Source organism: Amborella trichopoda, chromosome 13 (assembly GCF_054954075.1).
Source record: "Amborella trichopoda isolate Santa Cruz 75 chromosome 13, AtrichopodaSantaCruz75HAP2 v2.0, whole genome shotgun sequence".
Lineage (NCBI taxonomy): Eukaryota > Viridiplantae > Streptophyta > Magnoliopsida > Amborellales > Amborellaceae > Amborella > Amborella trichopoda.
In genome coordinates, this window is record NC_142348.1 from 4,967,963 (window position 1) to 4,992,621 (window position 24,659).

The 24,659-nt window shown below is 32.4% G+C and overlaps 1 protein-coding gene and 1 non-coding gene across 3 annotated transcripts; both read right to left on the minus strand.

The window, feature by feature from the left end:
• Window positions 1-1,796: 1,796 nt before the first annotated feature.
• On the minus strand, window positions 1,797-1,869 carry TRNAA-AGC (transfer RNA alanine (anticodon AGC)). The gene has a single exon. It is a non-coding gene; the product is annotated as a tRNA-Ala (tRNA).
• Window positions 1,870-3,961: 2,092 nt separating this feature from the next.
• EYE (conserved oligomeric Golgi complex component-related / COG complex component-like protein) lies at window positions 3,962-12,865 on the minus strand. 2 transcript variants are annotated; one of them, XM_020663990.2, is made up of 10 exons: window positions 12,163-12,865; window positions 10,589-10,674; window positions 10,341-10,460; window positions 10,028-10,129; window positions 9,505-9,752; window positions 8,749-8,894; window positions 7,937-8,135; window positions 6,592-7,273; window positions 5,456-5,788; window positions 3,962-4,458 (listed from the first exon to the last, which is right to left on the minus strand). In XM_020663990.2, the coding sequence occupies exons 2-10, from the start codon at window positions 10,613-10,615 to the stop codon at window positions 4,180-4,182; spliced, it is 2,136 nt and encodes a 711-aa protein (XP_020519649.1). In that variant the 5' UTR covers window positions 10,616-10,674; window positions 12,163-12,865; the 3' UTR covers window positions 3,962-4,179. The 2 variants fall into 2 exon arrangements, with proteins under 2 accessions (XP_020519649.1, XP_006838140.1); XM_006838077.4 differs by having other exon boundaries at window positions 10,589-10,678; window positions 12,163-12,858.
• Window positions 12,866-24,659: the final 11,794 nt, after the last annotated feature.

Sequence of the window (24,659 nt, forward strand, 5' to 3'; positions counted from 1 at the left end):
CTGGATTGACAGTTTCCAATTCTTATCTCTAGGTTTTGAAGCATTTCTTTTGAACAATTTTGCCATGGCAAAGTATTAGTCTACCAAATCTAAGTTTCTAAATGGATCGGTTTGAAAATCAATGAATTCTTAGTTGTAGAATCTTATTTCTTTGAGACCTGATCCTACAATAGGAAGGGATGTAATCTCTTAAACCTTACAATCAAACAAAAAAAATTCATATCACATTTTGTGTGTGCCTCAAAAAATAAATGATGTCCTGAGATTCCAAACAATAAGATCCCAATATTCAAAAAGATAGTCCAATTTCTTGACAATAAGATCTGAGCGTTGAAATTGGATAAAATAGAAAAAAATCTCAAGTGTTAAAAATTCATAATTCAATTTTTTGAAATAATTATTTAGTTATTCTCATATGGATCCCAAAATTTTAAACAAAAAAAATCCTCACCCAGTAGCTCTTTTGCTAAAGAAAGTAAATGTACATGATCAATCTCATGAATTCTATGTTTGAATTGGATTATATTCCTAGAGGAATCAAAATATAATATTTTGTTGAAGCAAAACATAGAGATTTATTAAATTGAAATTTATCAAATTGAACTCAGGATATTAATTATTGAACATTTTACCCACTTGTTTTGATTTAATTTTGAAATGCGTATAATTTTGAGTTGAAATGGTATAAAAAAGGTAAAATGAAAAATTGTTCGGTGCCTCCAAGCCCGCACCTGTTACTAAGCAGGCTCAGAGATCTACACCATCCACCAAAATTGGGTCCCGTAAATAATAGTCCTCCAAAGAAAAAGTAAAATCAATGGTTCAAATATTTTCTCCATCAATGGTTCAAATATTTTCTCCATCAATGGTTCAAATATTGTCTCCAAAAAATATTATTTCTAGTTTTTAAAATTAATTTATTTTTATAGATTAATAATCTCCATGTTAAAGATTATATATTCCCTAAAAATTAAGATCAAATTCTATTTGAAAATAAATTATTAAGGGGCCCACATTTCTACATGCGAGTTTGTGGACTCATAGAAACCGTATCTATATAAAATTGATTAAATATGAGTGCATTATAATAAAAAGTGTTGTTTGCATAAATAAGGTTACAACCTTAAACAATCAAAAGCACACTTGAAAATAGATGGTCTAGATCATATCTTAGGGTGCCCAAGAATCTATTCTCATCTTAGGGTTCCTGAGAATCTATTTTCATCTCTAATACAAAATTTTAAATTCCAAATATAGTTCAAATCAAGCAATCTATAGTAAGCACATGCATATCTTGAAAATAGATGGTCTAGATTGTATCTTATAAGACGTGCTATTTTTAGGACTTAAAATCATTTTTTCTTTTTATACCTATACATCTTGATGTCGGGATGATCAATTAGATAATTTAGTAGTATCAAAACATCCTTTCTTGATGATTTTTTGAGTTTTTTTTTGGGTAAATATGAAATTTTGGGATGCACCTTGATTTGTTAGCCTTATATGCTAATTCATCATCAATGTTGCCTCTAAAAGTGCATGTAATTATTCTTTATTTTTTTTCTGCTTTTATCTTAAAAAATTATATGCTTATTCTTCAATTTCCAATATTCAACATACGTTTTCTGTCGTCTAAAATTTAAAAAGTAAAATAAAGTTCATTAGAAAAATTAATATTTAAAATATATATTCATCATTTTATATTGAACATAACGTTTTCTTTCCTCTAAAATTTAAAAAGTAAAATTCATTAAAAAAGACTTATATATATTCATCCTTTTATGGTACTTTTGAAATGGAGATGCGGGGTATCGATCCCCGTACCTCTCGCATGCTAAGCGAGCGCTCTACCATCTGAGCTACACCCCCTTTTAATCTTAAGCGGTTTAAAGAAACTAATTCAATTATGATAATTCAATGGATTAGACAATGGGAATAGATTTGAACACTGGATTTATTCTCTTTGGCCAAAAAAAATGTTGGCTAAACAATCAAAGTAAAACGCACTTTCAAATAGTGTCAAGAAATATGGTTTCAATATTGGAAATCTTGGTGATAGTTTTAAAATATATTTTTATATTTAATTATAAAATTTAAAGCTTAAAAAATAGTGTAGATTAAGCAGATCTATGAAAATCTTGTACATCAACGGTCCAAAAATGTGTTATAAAATGCTGAAAATACTTTTTTTCCCTCAGCTCTGAATTTGATTGTTTAGAGCCTCGGCTCTGAATAAACTTTTTCCAAAAATGACTGCTCAAGAGGATATTTAATATAAAAATTTGGTTTCATTTAAGATTCATATTTTATTTTGGAAAAAAAAAAGGATTTTAAGCTGTTAAACATGTAGAATTGATTATTTAAAAGTTTGACCATATTTGTTGAAACTTTAGGACATTATAATTTTAGAGTGGCTTGAAATTATCTTCTTTCTTTTTAAGGTTGGTTGCTAGGTTGTAGAGGTTACTATCTCTAAAGCTTTTTTTTTTTCACCTTATTGAGTCGAGTAGTGGTGTACAAACTTTTATCATCATCATCATCAAAGCGTTTTTTTAACTAACTAGGGATGCCTACAAGAATCCAGGTCCGTCATTCTACTCTATTAAATATCATACCCTCAATAAGGCCATAAGGCATCATATCTTTTCTCACTACTTATAACCATGCCCGTTTGGGTCTGCCCCTTGCCCTTTATGAGCTTTCTACTTGATCTAACTCGCACATCCTAACAGGTGTTGTACTGAGTCTAAGTCGCACATGATCAGCCTACCTAAGTCTACTTTTATCATTTATCGATGTCACACCTAAATTCTCTTTAATGTATTCATTTTGAATTCTATCCCTTCTCATCTTGCCACTCATCCATCTCAACATTCTCATGTCTGCTACCCTTATTCTATATGCGTGTTGTTTTTTGACCGGCTAACATTATATATAGTATTTTTAACTCTATAGCATAATAGACAATAGAATGTGAAAAGGCATGCAAATTGGTAAACATGAGAACGTGTCTGCTTTTTACCCTAAACTATGGTCGGAAGGCATTGGGCTATTAGTTTAGGGATTGTATTTTGTGAAACTATTTATCTTTGTTTTAAGGACATCACAATTGCTATTGGCTATTAGATGTCAATTTGGATGGCTTGGGGGGATACAAAGTTCGAGATTAGTCAATGACACCCTCACGACCACCAGATTTGAAATCTAACGGACAAGAATGATTATGACTTACAAATAAATGGCCTCTTTGTATACCTCCCCATTAGTTTATTGTAGGCAATGAAACAAAAAAACAAATTAGAGTGAAATAAAAGTCTATTTGCAAAACCACAAAATAAAAACAGCTCCTCAACTCTTCTAATTTAAATCTCAAGAAAATCCTCTTTTTATAGCAAGTAGCGACTAGAAAAATGAACTTCCACTTGAGAGTTAAATGTAAATCATTTTATATGATATAAATGTATTTTTAGGCAGGTTGGGAATTAAATGAATCCCCTTATTATTGTGAAGCTTAATTCGCATGATATCACATTATTATTATTTGCATAATATCACAGGTATTATTGCCATCCCAAAATATCGTGAGAAAAATACACTTTTTTTTGCATAAAAAATACACTGAACTTATATTATCGCTGATAATTGTCACTGAGGTCACCTGTAGGGAACTTAAGGTTCTACCAATGTTCAGATCTGAAAGCATTTGGGATTTGTAGCCAAATGATTCGCAGGAGTGAACCCAGAAGGCCTTGAGCATTAAGGCTTTTTTTTTCCCTTCTTTTCTTCTTTACTTTTTATCTTGCCCCATTCATTCTTTCTCTGAAATAGTGAGAAGCCGCCTAGAATAGTCGATCATTTAACTTGTTTCATGCTAAATCATGAAAAAACATTGTTTTTACAACGATTTTTGCTAGATTTCGCAATCCTCACCCATTTCTTGAGCTTAATCATCAAAATCCAATTTGTCTCCTTGGAAATACTCATTGGTATAAATAAAGTGGATCTCAAAATTTCAGATAAAAAAATCCCCATAACTAGGGCCTGCGGGGTAAGTAAAAAATGTACTCCCACAGTACAGTATACACGTTCAAATTACAATACAACTAAAGGGATTTTGGATTGACTTTGTGGTTCACACAGAATGATAATATGAGAGAGAGTGTGTGTGTCTGCAAATCACTAATCCAGTGAGACTCGCCGCATCTTACATAGGAGACGTGCAGTTGGCAAATCGAGCTGATTCCCACCATCCGACTTTACGAGATCACGAAGCTGGTCCCTTTGGGTCAAAAGGCAGGTATGGAAGGTGGACAAGAAAGGAGCGACAGGCATGGAGAGAGCAGAGAGCACATTACTCAGGTACTCAATGTCAGCTGATAGCTGCTGAGCCCCCCGGTCAGTAATATACTGAATCCCCCTCAATTGCTCTATGTATAATGCAGTGGCCCCTTCTGCAACCTAAATAACCAACAATCACATATATTATGGAAAAAATGAGTATATGTATGCAATAAAAATAATATGAAGTGTTTGCATTTAAAAAAAGAGAAGATGAAGTGTTTGCATTTAAAAAAAGAGAATATGAAGTGTGACTAAACAAGCAGTTAATGCATTCGAGCTATTGAAACTCATACACATGCTGCTCATGCCAGTAATGTACAAGGATCACAACCTAAATTACCACCAAACGATTAGATTAATAAATAAATGGATTAAAGGGAAAGATTTTAATATTATGAAAAAAAAAGGACTGAATTTAATGAAAAAGGAGAAGTGAGTGTGGTAGAAAAGGCAAGCAGCAACTGGATCCCATCAAACTCCAAAGTAATAGGATAAGGCACCCTCTGGAAACGCCTTTTATAGCACACTAACTGAAAATTAGAAAAGGAGATGGGAAACAAGAAAATGTTACTATTCCAATCAATAACACCAAAGTACCACCCATTTCAATAAGAATTGCAACATCTGCCCAAGCTCCCTGAGGCGGGGCTTTCAAAGAAGAACATATCAAATCATTTTGGAAGAGGAGTGATGTTACTCATCTCCCAGATCTCTCTCTCTCTCTCTCTCTCTCTCTCTCTCTCTCTCCCGTTACTCTTCTCCAAGATTGATCTCTCCCTCTCGTTACTCTTCTCCCAGATCTCTCTCGAAAAAACAAAAGAAGCAAAAAAAAAAAAAAAGTATAGCATGATCCCATATGATGATGATAACAGCATGGCCACTAGTGACTACTATCCTCCAATCAATGGGTTGGACACTGATGGGGGGAGAGTAGGTTGTACAATTGAATTAAAGACATGACTGGTAGGACCCGTCCTTCATCACAGTCTAACCTATTGAAGGGATGGTGATAGCTCCGATGGCCATACTCTTACCTTGACCAAACAAATTCCCCAATAAATTTAACGTAAGAAGAGCAAACACAAAAGAGGAATGAAAAAATTACTTCTCACACCTTAAACATCCATTCAGTTGCAAAGAACTGGGACTCATCAGCATTGGATTCAGAGTTGGAGATCCCTTCGGCCAATGGCTCTAATTGCTGAGGCAGGGTGAGGAGGTACTCCCCAACACTAGTCACATAGGCCTGAGGATAAGCGCTAAAGCTTGGCATTTTGTGGCTCACTGTCTCCTCCACTGATGACCAGACAGGGAGCTTAGCAACGTCACTCAACCGTTGCCTCACTTTTGATATTAAAACATCGTACACTAGCTCATTGACAGCCTCTGAGAAGGCCGACACCCTTTGAGATGAGAGAGGGAGTGCATGGAATCTTGGGTCTTTTGACTGAAAAATAGGGAAAAGGCAATGCTCAAGATTTGATGGATCCATATATAAACAATAAAAAATCACTATAGTTCAGTCACAAAATTAAGAAATATAAACTTTCAATGGAGTCCATTAAGCTCGCTTTTCATGGTTACTTTTGGGGATCTAAGCTCAGTTGGAGTTAAAGGTGTTGCCTGATTTCTAGCAAGCTAGTTGGCACTGAGACGGGCAAAACCCTCAATTTGACTCTTATATTTTTAATTTTTCTAGGCCCCTTGGTTTTAGAGGGTAACTATCCATTGTAAAAAGATGGCCTCAAAAGGATAATCATATTACAAGCAAAAACTAGATAATATAATAGATGAGAACTTTAGACCAAGGGAAAAGGAGTTAGAGGGTACTCAATGTCATAAGATGGTCCTGGAGTATAATGTCATAAGATGGTCCTGGAGTATATTACAAGTGGAGACCGGACTTTTAGATTTGGGAAGAGGGCCTCTATATGTTAAGCACATGTGCTCAGAGCAGCTACTACCCTGGCAAACACCCTCTTCATTATAATGCAGTTAAGAAGGAATCCCTCTTCATAGGGGCTACATAAATTTCTCAATGAAGATGTATATGGTGCATTCAGACTGTATTTTTTTATCGGTACGTATATAAGTATATCATTGTATGGTCATATCTAGAAACTAAAGCTATGAGAGTTATAACCAACTCCAAACCAGCTGTGTAAATCAGGTTTGATTCTCATAAAGTGATTGATGACAGTGTGGTCGGCAAGTATATTAACTAAGCGAGAGAGGAGAGGATCATTTTACCTGTTCAAAAAGGTTAAAAATCCTTCTAGCCTTCTCGGGTGCGTCAGTAAGGCGCAGAGCTGCCACATCGAGGGCTGCCCTTCCCACTAACTCTCTATTCCCAGGGGTTTCAGTATCTGCCTTATGAGATTGATCTAGACTTGTACCAAAGATGGAAAGTGAGAAACTAGTGCTAAACCTTGCTAAAGTAGCCCTCAAGGAAGCTTCAAAGACAGAGGATCTGCTTGACAAGCAATCAGCGACAGTAAGAATCTGCAATGCTCCCTGGACAATAGACCATTCCTCCTCATCCGAAACCATATCAAGGATTCGAGAATTATGCATGCTCTCTTTTCTCTCTGGACCCATGTCCTTCTGCCCAACTCCATCACCATGGGATAGATTATCAACGCCACATATTGACCTCAAGGATTTTAGGGTTTCTTGGAGGGTCGATAGGTATTGAAGCATGATGTCATCGATGGTACGAAGAAGTTCCTCAGCTTCCGAACCCCCAGTAAAGCTTATACATCTCTCTACAGCTGCTTCAAGAAAAACAACGACTTGGGGAATGGACTCTTCCATTCTTCGAACTGTCTCACTAAGTTCGATGCCCTGTGCACCCACACCACGAGAAACAGCTCCCCTAAGGTCAATTCTTGCAATCTCAGAAGAAAGTATAGCACGCTCCATCTGCCCGTACCTACAAATCAGAAGTTCCCAAATAATTAGAAAACAAAACAAGATGGAGAGTTTGCACATGATTATTGACAAAAGACCATGAAAAGTCCCCCCAAAAAAAAGTCCTTGGATTATCAAAATTGCTCTTAAAGCTTTTCCTAGCAACCAAAAATATTGGAAGTATAAAAATCATAATATTATAAAACATTTTTTAAAAAAAAAAAGTCACAAAGAACACTAAATTACTAATATAAAAAACGAAACAAGCATTAAAGGTGCACTCCACCATTCCCATATGGGGGAATGGAGAGCAGTTGTTTGGTCCCTCATACTAGATGAGATGTGCATTGTAAAAGTAAAAAAACTATTATTCATTACTTTTGTATTTCCATTATTTCATACTTTTGTATTTCCACTAAGGGTATTTACAAGCTCATATTAAAATGTTGTTTGCGACACTTCAGCAGTAATCTGTTCATCCAGTCCTTAGTTTACATAGTTTGGTATTGCCATCGAACTTCAACTTAATAATTGGTTCATTGTTTTGAGACCACAAGCATTGAGAAAGCGACCTCAAATAGAAAATACTAAGTTGTTTCAAAGAAGATGAAAGGAACATCCTTATGCTTTCTATCAAGAAGCATGCACATAAGCAGTCACGCACATACTATTATCAAGAGTTTACCTTTGTTTAAAGGTATCATATGGAGAGTAGACAGCCTTTAGCACGTTAACCAAAACTTGTAGGTCACATGCTGAAAACAAATGTTGGACATTTCTTGCGAAAGCACCCGTCATGTTGTGAAGTTCAATCAAACTCTCAAAATGCTTTGTCTGTAGCTTAGTTCCTTTTGACGTATCACCAGATAATATGTCTAACACACCTGAAATACATTGAAGTTTTGTACATGAGTCACGAGAACAATATTTGCAATAAATTATCCCATTGTAAAATTCATTTTCCGATTCCTCTACAAATAGTATTACAGTGTTTCATGGACTCACAAAAGAAATCCTGGGCAACCATCAATTTTATTAAAGGAAGCTTACCGATGAAAAACAGTTGCTTTATGCTCAAAACGTTAGATTAACAAATATTGTATACTGTCCCCCTATTGCATTATGCTTGTGCATATATGTACATTTACTCTCTTGCTTGCTTTAGTGTTAAATGACTAAGAAGGATAAGAAGATATAACAGGGAAATTTATCAAAATACACCTAACTTATCAACTATTTACCATTTTACCCATTTTCAATTATTCCAACTCATGATTATGTACTATTTGATGGGATTTTTAAAATTAAATCCAAAGATATGGGGAAGATGTTAAATAGCTCATCTCTGTAGGTGTATTTTGATACATTTCCCAATACAGTAAGATGGAGAAGTAACTAAAAATTTGTTTATAAGTACTAGAAAGCATTGTGAACTAGAGGCTTATATATTCATCAATAAAATGAAGAAAATCAATCTAAGATCTCAATTTATATAACCTGTTGCCAATGTCCTCGTCTCTGCTACAGCCTCCCCAGTCGCAATATTAATACGAGTAACAAAACTTGCACTCAATGTAGACATGATCTCAATTAATAACTTTGGGACAAGAGTCTTATAATCATCAGGGAAAGGAACCATACACCTGCAAGCAAATGGGTGTGATGCTACTCTTAGGATGAGCAAGAAATAAGCAAAGATAACTCAAAAAAAACTGCAATGTTACTTCCATGCTCTAGCTGCTACTGAACATTATAAGGAAAGTATGCTATAATTCAATGTACCCACAGTCAATTGGGGGTTAAAATATATTTTCCCAAAATTATAATCCTCCACAATCAAAAGAAAATAGAAACAAATCAAATAACTTCAATTTCTCTTGAAGACATATGGGAAGTTCCCAATAGACAACATTCCACACAACAAATGAACATATTAGCATCTCATTGAGTTAAATACTTATAGTACTCTATAAATTGCCAATAAAATGATATGACAATATCTTATCCACAAAAGCCACAAAGCAGACAAGGTCAATCAAAGATCAAGTGCCTAGAAAAGCTAACAAAATTTCCCCACAAAAATGATAAATTGCACTAATACACAACTCTATCAATATGTGAGATGATAAATGAATTGTTTCATAATAATCAAAGGATGGATATGATATTAAATTTAGATAATAGTATCATATATCATGATTTCTTTGCTTGGAAAAAAAACTCCCCACGAGAAAAAAAAGGTTATCTACATACCACTTCCATTCTTGCTCAAGATAAAGCAGAACTTCATCGAAGAAACTTGGTAACCAACTAGAGAACGAAGACACATTCTTCTCTCCCACATGCTTTTCAGTTACCAACATATCTGATCCCTTTCTCACTTCAAAGCCTTCCCAAAGGTTGCGAATAGGCTTCAAATGAATCTTAATATAGTTTAGCTCTATGGACTTGAACCGACCAATCCGAATAAGGATATCCCATAAATCATGGACAGCATCGACCTACATGTTCATGTGTTCACGTTTACAATCAGATGACCACCAAAGTCAAACCACTTGCACATACAGATAATTAGCCATAAAAAATTGTATATATGTGTATGTGTATGCATGCATGCAAACATGCATGCGTGTATTTGTGTATATGCACTTAGTTATGGCAAACATATAGACATCAAGATGAACTGTAAAAGACTACTCATTCCATACTTTCAACAGTAGATGACATGAGCACATGTCGTATTAACATAACAATTAGCACAATTTCATATACAGACCTTGCGATGAGACAGGGCATCTGATAGACGAGGCTGAACCATTCCTTCTAACCTATCCTCTAACACCTCAAGTTGCTTTCTCACATTGGCAAACTCTGCAACCTGAGACACACATTCAAAGTGACTCTAATCAAACACTGTTTAACATGTAATGCTTCTTTTTTACTACTTCACTCTACATCAATAAAGTTAATTATCCAAAAAAAAGGAAACAAAATAATTTCTAATCTATGAAAAACCCAACATTAAATATCCAGCATATAGAACTGCAGATATGTAAGATCCAATGAGACACTATAGGAGAGCTACTGACCTCACCAACTACAGATAAGCAATGCCTCATATTTGCCAAAGTTTCTGCAGCCCTTGGAAGATCTCCACTTGCAAATACATCCTCCACACTTGCACTTAATTGAGTCAGTCCTGCAGCATCCTACATATGCAATACCAAAAGTCAAATAGGATATCTACATCTAGGCTTTCATTGAATAAGGAAGAAAGCCATATCCTAAACCAAATCAAAACTTATGTACAAAGCAATTTAGGAGAAAGAAAAGGTACCTGCAGTGTCTCATAAGCTGCCTCCATGCGTTGCTTAACAATATCAACTTTCGCAAGTGCCGCAATTGACTCTGCCGAGGACCCTTCTGCCTAGGGGCGAGTGAAATAGATGAAACACAGAGAAAGACAAATACAAGAAATTCTACATAAACAATCATCATGAAAGACACATGCTTATTTGAGTACTGAATGAGGGGCCAACATTTCTTGATACATGAAAACTCAATTTCCAATATACAGGTACTTGAATAAGAAAAATCTTAAGCAGGTTGCTAGAATGAAAGGACCAGTAATTTGCTTTGGCATCCCCCCCCCCCCTTTTTACAGATAAGTAACACAAAAAGGCACTATATAAGTATGACAATGATAGAAATGAAGAATTTGAACCCCATTAAGTACAAAATAAGAGACCAATCCCTATATAGCATATTACTAGAATCATTGACTTGCTCGCACAATGATATGAAAGGCCATAGGTTGGGGCTTCCCACGTTCGATTCGTACCTAGAAGGAATATATTTTGTGCATTAACATAATGGGGACATAATTTAGAGCTGGTCATCATGAACCAACTTATTGTGCTTGTTTTGAAATAAAGTTAGAAATACATTAACAGCCCATTAAGGTCAAGGTGCACAGGGGATGGTATGCCCCATTATTTTTGTTAAGAAGTCTGCCATTAATTAATTTGTACGTCATGAACATAAAGAAAAAAAGAAAAAAGGGAAAAACAAAAAGGCTTAGTATTTGACCCAAATCCATCAAATTGCGCCATGCTTATGACTTTCTTCAATCGACACCATATGTTACAAAATATCTACAAGAAATACCAGTAAGTAAATCAATGAACTCAATCAAATAATTTCACGCAAAATGTAGCTTGAAACGCATCATTTTTCTCGCATTTTTTTTTTAAAAGCAAAAACAAATGGCTCAAAATGCCAATTGGTTAAACATAATAAACAATACAGTAAATGTCAACGAAGCAACCCCAATTCAAAATTTCACAATTGCTCAAATCGATATTGTAAAAACAACTCAGCATAAGCAAAATAGGGGAATTATTCAATGGAAATGACTTAATCGAGGGAATTAACAATAGTCCAGAAACCCAAGTCCTGATTTAACAATGGTATAATCATAATTCTCTAGAAGTAACCTATAACAACAAAATGAATGAGGCAATGAAAAGTAATTCATGGTTCCAAAAACCCAATTACTATTTCAGCAATTACTCAACTATCATTTCAAAATAACCAAATTAACTAGTAAGACTTATTCAATAAAAAATTCGATGAATTATTCAATGAGCACAATGACGATAATTTGAAACCAACTTAACAGAAACAAAAAAAAGAAAAAAACACAGAAACTATGAAGCAATAGCCTAACTTACCCATTGGTGAAATCCCTATTCAAAGTATGTAAACCAACAGAAATGAAGGGTAAAGTATCCAATAAACATGAAACCAATAACGCATAAACCCCAAAAAAAACAAAAATCAACACCAAGTAACAAAAAAAGGGAATTAACAAACCCAAAAAAAAAAAAAAAGGTGGGATGCCATAATTACCTTCTCAAGCTTCTGCAAAATCCCTGAAATTGCAGATCTGAGAGAAATGGCATCATCGCGAAGGCGAACAACATCACGGCTTGCGCGAGGGATTCGAAGCAAAGCAGAAGCGCTTAGTTCGTCAAGGGAAGAAGAGATCTCTTCAGAGATGACCTGAAGCTTCATCTCAAGCTCTGCAAGGTGCTTGTCCATGGAGTCTTGTGGGTGTTTTGCCTGGCAAGCAGCGTTGATCCATTTCTTGGGGTCGAATTTTTCCTCTGAGAATGGACCCAGATCGATCATCATATTGCCCCAATCCTTCTAGAGAGAGAGACAATGCACCTTGTGGTGTTTGGCCTACATAGAGAAAGCTTGCACTCAGGGAAAATACATGAATTGCCAAGAAGAAAAGAGACCTGGATTGCAGTAGACTGGGAGTGAGAGAGAAGATTGGCAAATGGAGCGCGAGGTTAACAGGGAGGAGAGAGAGAGCGCGCAGTGGGGTTACATTTTTTAGAGAGGGAGAGGGGTTACATTTTTAGAGAGAGAGAGAGAGAGAGAGAGCAGGGGTTTGATTGGTTACATTCTTAGGGAATTCAAGACCACGTTCCAGTTTCGAAACCTACACCTGACGATCGCAAAGGTTTAAGTTTTAGATTTAAGGGGAGGAGAGGAAGCTTGAAAATTGGATAAAACCCCCGTGCATTCAAATGTGCTACACATAAGACCCTTCGTTATGGTATTTATTTATTTTATTTTTTACTTTTTTGAAAAAATACGAGATTCATTAAGATGATGACCCCTCGTTATGGTATTTATTTATTTTATTTTTTACTTCTTTGAAAAAATGCGAGATTCATTAAGATAATAAAAATCCAATATAAGAAAGCAAGAAGAAACAAAGAGAGTACAGGGGATTTTATTTTTTACTTTTTTGAAAAAATACGAGATTCATTAACGATAATAGAAGTCCAATATAAGAAAGCAAGAAGAAACAAAGGGAGTACAGGAGAACAAGGATGGGAGACAAAAGAAGAGGAGAGAGAAGTGCCTGACGATGTGATTATCTTATCTTAGCCAGCAGATTTGCCTCGATCTTAAAACCTCGGATCGATCCCTTCATAACCCTAAGCAAGATATTTTTCAAGGAGTAGAGTCGGGATAAGAACATCGTCAACAACTTGACATGCTTCTCTGCTTTCGGCTCCTTGTAGTGTTTTTTTTTTAAGGTGTGTTTGTTTTTTTGAAAGTATTTTTTCAGATTTTGAAAAAGTGATGTGTTTGTTTCACACTTTTTCATAAAAAATTCAAAAACTAATCTTTCAACAAAAGTTCATGTTCTTTTGTTAAAAAGTGAAATATTAAGCTCTTAATCATTGTACATAATATAAATACATAATATTAATATTATTAATATAATATAATATTACTATAATAAAATATTATAATTTATAATATTATATTATTTATTTATTTTTTATATTTATATAGTATATATTGATTATATATTATATGCAATGGTTTAAAAAACGGATCGGTGACCGGGATCGGGCTTCCAAAAAACCGATCTGGATCGGCGAATCGGCGATCCGGATCGAAAATCGGGTGAATCAGTCAATAAAGCTTAAAAAAAATCTGAAAAAATTATTAAAATTCATTATAAATATTTTTTTTTAAGAATTCAATAAGAAATGAGGGTACTCCATTAAGAATTTTCATGTTTTTGAATGAATATGCGAATATTGATATGTTCTTTCCCTGCATGAACCGCCATTCAGCATTTAATTTACATCACACAAAAGGATAAATATAGAATTATCATGGAATAAGTATATCAACATACATGGACTACAATAAAGCATAAAATTAGTAACATATGATCTAAAAATAAAATGATAGACGACGTTATTGTTCTTTTTGGTCACGTTGGTGCCATTGATTGAATTTGTTTAACAATTCATTGATTCGATCTAAAAACGAATCATCGATATTAGCAGGCGTCTGACTATTCCCAAATCCCTGAGTTTTAGTGTTTTGTTGTGTTCCCAATCTAAAATCCCCCAAGATTGTCCATCCTTCATGCTCACCTGCACTGTCGTGCTCATCCCTACACTGTTGCTGTTGGGACTCGATATGTGAATAATATGGCTGGGATAGGGTGGCCTCATAATCATCATCTCTCTCATTTTCTCTTTGAATAATATGGATTAAAAAATAATAATAACAAATTTTTAAAAAAATCAATCATAGATTAAAAAAAAAAAATCACAAATTTTAAAAAAAATCAATCATAGATTAAAAAAAAAAAATCACAAATTTTCAAAAAATTCTATCATGGATTACAAAGAAAAATTCGATCATGAATTAAAAAAAAAAAATCACAAAGTTTCAAAAAATTCTATCATGGATTACAAAAAAACATTCGATCATGGATTAAAAAAAAAAATCACAAATTTTCAAAAAATTCAATCATGGATTACAAAAAATTCGATCATGGATTACATAAAATTCGATCATGGATTACAAAAAAAAACAAACAAAAAAAAACAAACAAAAAAAACAAAAAATTCAATCGTGGATTACAAAAAAAGAAAAAAACAATTCGATCATGGATTACAAAAAATTCAATCATGGATTACAAAAAACTCTATCATGGATTACAAAAAAAACAAAAAACAAAAAATTCGATCATGGATTACAAAAAAAAAAACAAACATTTCGATCATGGATTACAAAAAAGAAACAAACATTTCGATCATGTATTACAAAACATTCGATCATGGATTACAAAAAATTCTATCATGGGTTACAAAAAAAACAAAAAATTCGATCATGGATTACAAGAAAAAAAAACAAACATTTCGATCATGGATTACAAAAAATTCGATCATGGATTACAAAAAATTCTATCATGGGTTACAAAAAAAAAAAAAAAACAAAAAATTTGATCATGGATTACAAAAAAAAAAAAAAAAACAATTCGATCATGGATTACAAAAAAAATCGATCAAGTATTACAAAAAAATCTATCATGGATTACAAAAAAAAAAAAAAAAAAAAAAAAAAAAAAAAAAAAAAAAAAAAAAAAAAAAAAAAATGTTCTGTACGGGCCTCGCCGATTCACTGTACGGACTCGCCGATTCCGTACAGTGAATCGGCGAGTCACTGTACAGAATCGTCCGGTTCTCTCTAAAACCGGGCGATTCACGTTTATTTCGTCGAATCGACCAGTCCATGGCGATTTTCGAGTAGAACCGGGTGAGTCCGGTTCGACTCGGCGTTTTTTTAAACACTGATTATATGTAATATATAACATTACTATATATTTATATTATATTATATATTATATAAATCTTATATATATTTTTATTATATTAAATATATATATATTGGATGTAATATTTATGTTATATAATAAATATATTATTTATAATATAATAATATAATATAACATAATATATTTATATATTATATATTATAATAATACAAATATTATATTATATTATATATAATCATATAATATATTATGTTATATTATAAATCATATATTTATTATATTAAATAAATATTGAATACAATTTAATAAATAATAATATAAATATTATATACATAATATACAAATATATTATATTATACTGTATATTATATATAATATAAATATATCTTATATTATATTATAATAAACATTATATTATATGTTGTATATAATATAAATATACGTTAATAAAATATATAAAATATATTATATATTATATTATATTATATGTTTATATTTATATAATTAATATGCATATATTATCTATATCAAAAACTTATTTAGACCTTCCAAAAACAAAATATTCAACTTTGAAAAGATATCTATTAGAAAAACAAATGCGCCCGGAGGAAAAGCTGAAAGAGGGGAGAGAGAAGAGTGAAGTAGTGAGGCAGGAGAGAATGGGGAGTAGAAGAGGGGGCTATTAAGAAAATGAAAATTGAAAGTACAAGTTAGGCAAACTTTTAAATCCCAACTGTCCTTTCAAATGATGGAAAGGCCTCCTTAACACACATTAGGTTTTTTTTTGGTTAGTATGCGTGTGTATATATATGGGTTACCAATCAAGTAGATATGGACCTGGACCTGACCCGATTTAGGGTCACAAATCAGGTAGATATGGACCTGGACTTGACCCGATTTACATCTAAGTCCATGCTTTAGGATCTGTACCCAACCCACCAAGTCCAAAAGCAAGACCCATACCCCGACTGATGTTGGATTTATCCGCTCATCACGGTTGACCCAACCCAATTCCCAACCTTATCCCTCAGTGATTTTTTTATATATATACTTTTAAAGTAAGGAAAAAAATTGATATAAGGGTGAAGCTCTAAACAATCAAATTAAGTCGTACCTCAAAATTAACTAGAAGAGGTTGTTTTGGTGCCCAAAAATCTTCAAATCGATAATCTCGACCTCAAGATATATGGATATGAAAAAAAAAATATTTTAAGTCATGAAAACAGTGCATCTTCTAATGTATTTTTTGGACCTCGATTTTAAAGCGTTTATGTATATGCTTGATCTACACTATTTTTAGAGCTTTGAATTTTATAATTAAATATAACAATAAACTTTTAGGCTATCATAAAGATTTCCCAATACTAAAACAACATCTTTCGACACAAATTGAAGATGCGCCTTATTTTGGTTGTTTAGGGCTTCGACATTATACAAACCGCACCCTTAAAAGTAATTGATTTGTATTGCCATTATCACCTTTGTGAGTACCAGTAATAATTATTATTATTATTATTATTATTAATATTTATATATTTTAAGTTTTTTTATCATACTTCTCTTCTCTTCTTTTTTTTTATATATTTTATTATATCGTATGGGTTGGGTACTTAAATGAGGACAAAATTTATATAAGGTATTAACCTTATACTATACGAGTAGGGTGCACCTAAAAAACCACTAGAGAAGGTTGTTCTCATGATGGGCAATCTCAAACCGATCATCTCGACCTCAAAATTCATACACATGGAAAAAAAAAAAAAAAGGAGGGGGGGGGGGGGGGGGGGGGGGGGAAGGGGGGGATTTCTAGCCCTAATTATAGTTAATCTTCTAACATATTATCTAGACCTTCCATTTTCAAAATTTTAAAGTATTTATAGATTTGCTTAATCGTCACTATTTTGGAAACTTTAAATTTTATAATTTGGAGAAATAATAGATTTTCATATCATCACAAAGCTCTATGGCACCGAAAGTACATTTTCGACATATTTTGAAGTGCACCTTACTGCAATAGTATGAGGTTGACACCTTATACAAACCTCACCCCTTAAATAATTAAGTAATTGAGGTGATCGCCCATTCTCTCATAAGCCAATATTCAAGTAGGCCCCGGTTTCTATGCGGCCAAGCCCGCATGTGTAGAAATGCAAGCATCTTAATAAATCTTTTTTAAGATGGATTTTACGAGTTAATTTTCAAAGACATGTAAACTCTAACATGGATATCATGAATATGAAAAAAAAAAAAAATTAAAACTATAAATAATAATTTTAGCAATAAAACATTTGGACCGTTAGTTTCCATTCTTTTTAGATGGAACACCTATTTCCATCCATTTCTAAGATGGGTGCTTTACATTTTTCTGGATCGAATATGTAGAAATGCGGTCCAGCCTGCATGGTATGCTCTATTCTTATCCAACCTTTTGATATTATTGTATTTATTATATTTTTTAAAAAATTCATTATTAGAAAGCTAACTGTCAAACCCCAAGAATTTATGATACTGATATTCCTGATATGTGACTGACAAAACATATATATATTGCTTAATAGGACAAATATACAGTGGCGAATTCTTACAAGGTAACAAAAGAAGGTTTAGGCACAACTACAAAATCTTCTAGAGTTGATCCTGACGACCACTCAAAATGAAACCGTAGTTATCCTGAAAAATGTTTACCATAGTTTGATGAGTTTGGCTACTCAGTAAGTGATCATCATGATCCTAAAAATAATCATGGTTGAAAGATATCAATATTTTTAAAAATGAGATCTATTAAAAGAAATGCATCAACAGTTTCACTTTCAATAAATGCATAATTAAGTATAATCCAAATAATTGAAATGCATATAACACTTTAACGGCAGTGCATAATTCAAAAGATTTCACAAAATACCCTACTGGCGTCCCAAGTAGGTCACCTATATACCCCATCAACGTCCTGATGGATCCACTTAATCCCTATCGGCGTCCCAGATAGGTCCACTTAATCCCTGCAGGTCCACTTAAACCTCACCGGCGTACTAGATGAGTCCACTTAATCTCTACCGGCGTCCCGGATAGGTCCACTTACACCTCGCCGGCGAACCGGATGAGTCCACTTGCATACTTAAATTATTTTTAAATCTCTTTAAACATTCGAAAGCAGCAAATATCATGTACTCAACATATCACTGAAATCATTAATATGAATTTCACTGACACCATTAATAACAGTCACTTTCAATAACATTTCAACCAATCAAATATTTTGGGCTCAAATTTAGAAAGGTAGCAGTTCGTAAAGACATTCTAGCATAATTTCCAATCTAATATGTATAGAAAAACTCTTATAGAAATTCAAGAATACGGAATTATCATAATTTATGGGATGTTAATTTGCAAATAAACATTTCACAACAATGCTATAATCAAATGCAAAAATATCAATTTTCAGATAATAAGACAGTCATTTGCACATGAAATTTACAATGTCTAAATATTTAAAAACAGTAGAAAGAAATCTCACAATTTTAGTAAAAGCAGAAATATCACATTTATTTCTAATAATTTGATAATATCTAAAATTTTCTGACAATAGACAAGAAAAATAAATAAATTTATTTTTCTAAGAATTTACAGCATTTAAAATTTCTAACATAAATAAAATATCACAATTTTTATTAAAAAGATTATTTTTCAAGATAATGAGGTCGTGTACGCATAAAATTTATCGCGCCTAAAATTCATGATAATAAGCAGAAATAATTATTTCATTTTATTTTTAAAAAGAATGGATTATTTTTCGAGACACTGAGGTCACTTACACACAAAACTTATAAAATAAAGATCCTGAACAGAAATATCACTATTTATTAAAAACAGACTATTTTTCAGGAAGACGATGTCACTTACACAAAATATTTGAGAGGGAGCTTCTGATAAAAATTCGGCTACATAGAAGAGTTCACTGTGTTTCGACCAGAGAGAAAAAAATCTCATAAATTTTCTAGGGTAAGAGTCCTCACCTCACCGAATTTAAATTCTAACTAACATATTATTTTATTCTTTTATTACGTTACAGGTGTGAGCGTTAGCTTGCGCTTTAAAAGCCTAAAGCCCACGTCCTTTAGTGGACGTGGCAAGAGCAAAGAAGCAACAAAGCTTTTAAACCAAAAGCTTTTAAAAGTAGCGATGGTCCCTAAGGACCATCATGTTCAAACGAATCATCTTGTATTAAAAGTTTTTTTTTTCTTCATCTTCTTCCTTTTTTTTTTTTTTTTTTTTTTTTTTGAAATTTCAGGATTATTACACTAACAGATTGAATTTCTTTTGGATTTGTATTCAAATATATGATGAATTTTTTATACAAATATTTCAAACTATTTTTTCTTTTTTAATTAATGATTATTTCTATTTTGTCTTTACCAATAACATCAAGAATTTCATTATGGAAATTTTTTTTTTTTCTGTTTTGGCTTTCTCCTCTGCTAAGCTAAAGACATTTGTTTCTTTTTCTTTTTTCTTTTTAGATATGTATTCTAGTTTTATGGGGTTTTATATATGTATTGTATTTTTTTATTTTTCAGTTAAAAAAATAACTTGCTTTATTTTTTATATTATTTTATCTTAACCCAAACTAAAACCCAAATAAATAGGTAACTATATGTGTTTCTTATTTATCCAAAAATTTATAAATGTAAGTGTAAACTTCATGATTCAAAATTAGTTTATGTTTCTTATTGATTACTTGTCATAAACTTTACTAATGGGTTGGTTATTCATGTCCACGAGATTTAGAGTAGGAAAACATCAAATCATGCTCTTACATGCACAATTGCACATAAATCCAAAAGATAACTATAAGAGGTTATTGTGAGAAACTGATTTTCTATATATTTGAGCCTTAAGCCCCCATAGAATATGTATTTCAGAGCTTATCAAATATATGAACAAGAGCCCCAAATTATAGGGTTACAAAATTATGTGTTACTAAAAAAAACTAACATATACAGTGAACCACCTTTATAATATGGGTATACATAAAATGAAGGAAAATATTGTACCAAAAAATAAGTACATATTTCTATAATTTCCACAGTCCCCTCAAACTCAAGATGAGTTAAGAGAGAGCAACTTGACTTTGGACAACTGAAGGCAGGTCTTAGAAATAAAACAGGAACTGAAAAAGCTTGAGCAACTGCAAATTAGCTATCATCATAAACCGAAGTCTCGAACAGAGCAGTCTCGCATAGCAGCAAAGGCCTACGGAACAGACATGATCGAGTAACGAAAAAAACTCGATCATCATACAAGATAGAGTAGTGGAAAACTCTATCATTCAATATGATTGAGTAATGAAAAGCTCAATCATCAAACATTATCGAGTAATAAAAAACTTGATCATCAATCAGGATCGAGAAATTATATCATCAAACAAGAGGCACTTCGAAGAGCCAACAGAAATCGGTGGAGAATCAACAACCATAGTTGGACATTAGATTTGGAGTTGAGAACAATTAGTTCCAAAATAGATCAAAAAGTCGAAACACGACTCGACAGATAAACAGATCAGAGAGTCGAAACATGACTTGGTCGCTGTTTTGCAGATGGTGCAGATCGGTCATTTTCAGAGGTGCATTTAGAAGCAGGCTTAAGATGCGGTTCACCAAAGGTCTAGCATCAGAGGGGAGGACGACAGCAATGGTTTACCTGGGTTTCGATGCCAGATGAACAGAGAGGCACAATCAGAGTGAGGGCTTCATCGATAAGAGAAATTGAAAATAGAGGTTTGATGCTCAATGCTTCACCGATGGGTATTATGGACGAGAGAGAAAGAAGACCAAAAAATTAAGGCTAATCGGGGTTCTTTTAATGGATTTAAATAGGTGTAATCATGGACAAGTTAAAACAATCAAGGATGAGAAAATAGGTGCAACCAGAGACAAAAAGCAAACAAGACATCGGCATTACACCTATGGATTATATAGGTGTAGAGAGAGTAGGAACAACTTGACAAAACAAAACAACACGAAGAGAGAGAGAGAGGTGCAAAAACAAGAAAACAAAACAAGATTTGGAGAGAGTAGCAAAAATTGGATAAAAGCAAAAAAATGAAAACCTAGAGAGAGATGACTAGATGCAAGCGATGGGAAAAAAGAAAAGATATCGATGCAAGAAGCAAGATATAGGATGAGAAAAATTACCGATGCAATAGATGAAAAAAAACCTAGGAAACAATACATATTTGAAAATATTGTGGAGGACTTTTGTTGAAAAATGGAAAGAGAACGAGTACTTATCTTGAGTGACCAGATTTGTATGAGATTGCATATTCATGAAAATTGTTTATGGCGGAGTCACAGAAAATCGATTGAACAGATCCTTTACTCTGTATTTATGTATATTTGGCATTTAAAAGCCTATGGAAAATGTATTTCAGAGCTTATCAAATATATGAACAAAAGCCCAATTAATAGGGTTATGTGCTACTAAAGAAAGTAACATATACAGTGAATCACCTTCCTAATATGAGTGCACATAAAAGAAAGGAAAATATTGTGCCCAAAAATAAGTATAGGTTTCTATAATTTCCACATCTATAAGTTAAAGGAGAAAGTTTATATAAGGTTGCAGCCTTATACTATGGAAGTGAGGAGCACCTCAAAATCGAATAGAAAAGAGTGTTCCGAAGTGGGAAAACCTTCTAATTGATTATATTGACCTCAAGATGTATGAAAAATAAAAAAAAACAAGAATTTCAAATTCTAAAATAGTGCATTTGACCCTCTATTTTCAAGATTTTTAAGTATGTATAGATCTAATCGATTATACCATTTTTAAAATTTTAATTTTTATAATTAAGGTCGAATATAGATTTTCAAACCATCGTAAAATTTCTAACACAAAAACTGCATGTTTTGATTAAATTTAAAGGTGTGCCGTACTTGTATAGGATAAGGTGGGCACCTTATATAAACCTCACCCTAAGTTAAAAGTGCCTTTTTAAAGGAAAAAGATTATATAAGGTTCAACCTTCCAGTCTAGAAATAAGGAGTACCTCACAAATCAACTCCAAAATGTGGTTCCTACATTAAAAAAAAGGGTGCTGTTTGTACAAAGCCTAGGCTCTAAACAATCAAATTATTCAAATAGTATCAAGAAAGGTAGTTTCCATGCTGAAAATCTTTGTGATAGCCTTAAAATATATTTTCATATTTATTTATAAAGTTTAAAGCTTCAAAAATAGTGTGGATCGACCGATCTGTGAAAGCTTGTAAATCTTGAAATTGACTGTCCAAAAATACCTTATAAATACATTATTTCCAAAGCTGAAATCCATTGTTTTCTCATGTCCATGCATCTTGACGGAAAGATGATCAATTTGAGGATATTTGGACATAAAAAACAACCTCTTATAGAGAAATTTTTGAGGTAGGCTTCACTTTGATCGTTTAGAGCGTCGGCTCTATATAAACTTTTCCTTAAAAAAAAACATGTATTTGATCATCTCATAGGTATATGGATATGAAAAAAAGAATTTCAAGTCCTAATAATGGTGTATATTGTACCACATTATCTAGACTATAAATTGGCTTGATCTATAGTTCTATACCATTGTTAGAGTTTTAAGTTTCATAACTTTTGATGAAAATAGATTTTTAGGTTTTCATAAGCGTTTTAGCATTGAAACTACATCTTTTAGCCAGATTTAGAGGGGCGTCTTACTTTAATGGTTGTTTAAGGTTGACACCTTTCTCAAATTGCACCCTATCGCAAAATTGAATAGTTGAGTACTAAAGCTACTCTCTATAACAATTACATCTACAAACCAATGCTTTAAAATGTAATTAACACCACTATCTAAATCCAGAAGTGAATGCTTCAAAAATACATCCACACGTTTCCTTCGTAAACTAAGTTGTTATAACTGCTACTACTATTATGAATAATATACTACTTTCTTAATTTTGTAATTTTAAATAAATTTAATAATTATTACAATTTGATCATAATAACTTGATGTGTAATTATTATTTATCATTACATAATCGATTAGGAAAGGGTTTTGATGACGATGATTGCATAATTGTTGGGGTTCCTTTTATTTTAATTATGACATGTGTATAATATCATAAAAAATTAAGTGAAATATTAATAATTTTTTGGGTAATTCTAAAAGCACAATTATGCAAATTCACATTTAATTGTTCATTTTTTACAATATCATTAATAGATAATAATTACTTTATGAGAGTCAATATTTTTATTATATTAAGTTTCATATTTATGCTAATATATTGGAATGCATACAAATATTAATTCTAATTATAATGATATAGTAAATATTATAGATATTACAAAAATAACTACAGTCTTAATTAAATATTTGAAAAATACTATATGCATTGGGGGATGCTTACTGTATTTTTATTCCCCGAAGGCATCACACATCCATCTTTAAGATGGATGTCGAGTGGTGGTCCGCCAAAAAAAAGTAAATTAACATGAATAATCTATTTTTTTTTTTTTTCAAAGCATGATCATTTTAAGTTCTTAAAATTAGTTTAGTATATATTAATGATCTCCATGTTAGAGATTATATATATCTGAAAGATTAAATCCAAAATCCACCCAAAAAATGGGTCATGAAGAGGGGCCGCATATCTACAACATCTATTAATTGTACTCACAATAATAGCTTCTACACATTCTATTTTCTCAATTACTATTGCTTCTGCTGTCCTTTTTTTTTTTTGTACTATCAAAATTTTTAAAGGGTGTGGTTTCTATAAGGTTTATAAGGTTGCAACCTTAAACAATACAATTAAGGCACGCCTTCAAATTTTATCATAACATGTAATTTTAGTAAAAAATATTATTAGGATTATCTCAAAATCTATTTTCATATCTAATTATAAAATTTTAAACTCCAAAAATGATTAAAATCAAGTAGATCTATAAATATATGAAAATATTGAAAATGGACGGTCTAGATAATGTATTGCAATATGTACTATTTCTGGGACTTTTTTTTTTTTTTCCTTTTCATGTTCATACATCTCGATGTCGAGATGATCAATTAGAGGTTTTTTCAACATTAAAACAACATTTTTCGATGGAGTTTTGAGGTGCATCTGTAATTCTACATTTTAAGGTTGCAACTTTATATTAAATTTTTTCCAATTTTAAATTTGTCTATAAAACTGATAAATATCTTGTTCAGTGTGAGAAATTTTTATTTTTATTTTATTGT

Bases quoted from the DNA above. Each gene is read 5' to 3' on its own strand.
- EYE (XM_006838077.4), bottom strand. From the start codon at position 12,447: ATGATGATCGATCTGGGTCCATTCTCAGAGGAAAAATTCGACCCCAAG. The intron at 10,679-12,162 runs GTAATTATGGCA...ACTCGCCCCTAG, and splicing joins TTTTGCAGAAGCTTGAGAAG to GCAGAAGGGTCCTCGGCAGA. The intron at 5,789-6,591 runs GTAAAATGATCC...CCTATTTTTCAG, and splicing joins TTTTTAACCTTTTTGAACAG to TCAAAAGACCCAAGATTCCA.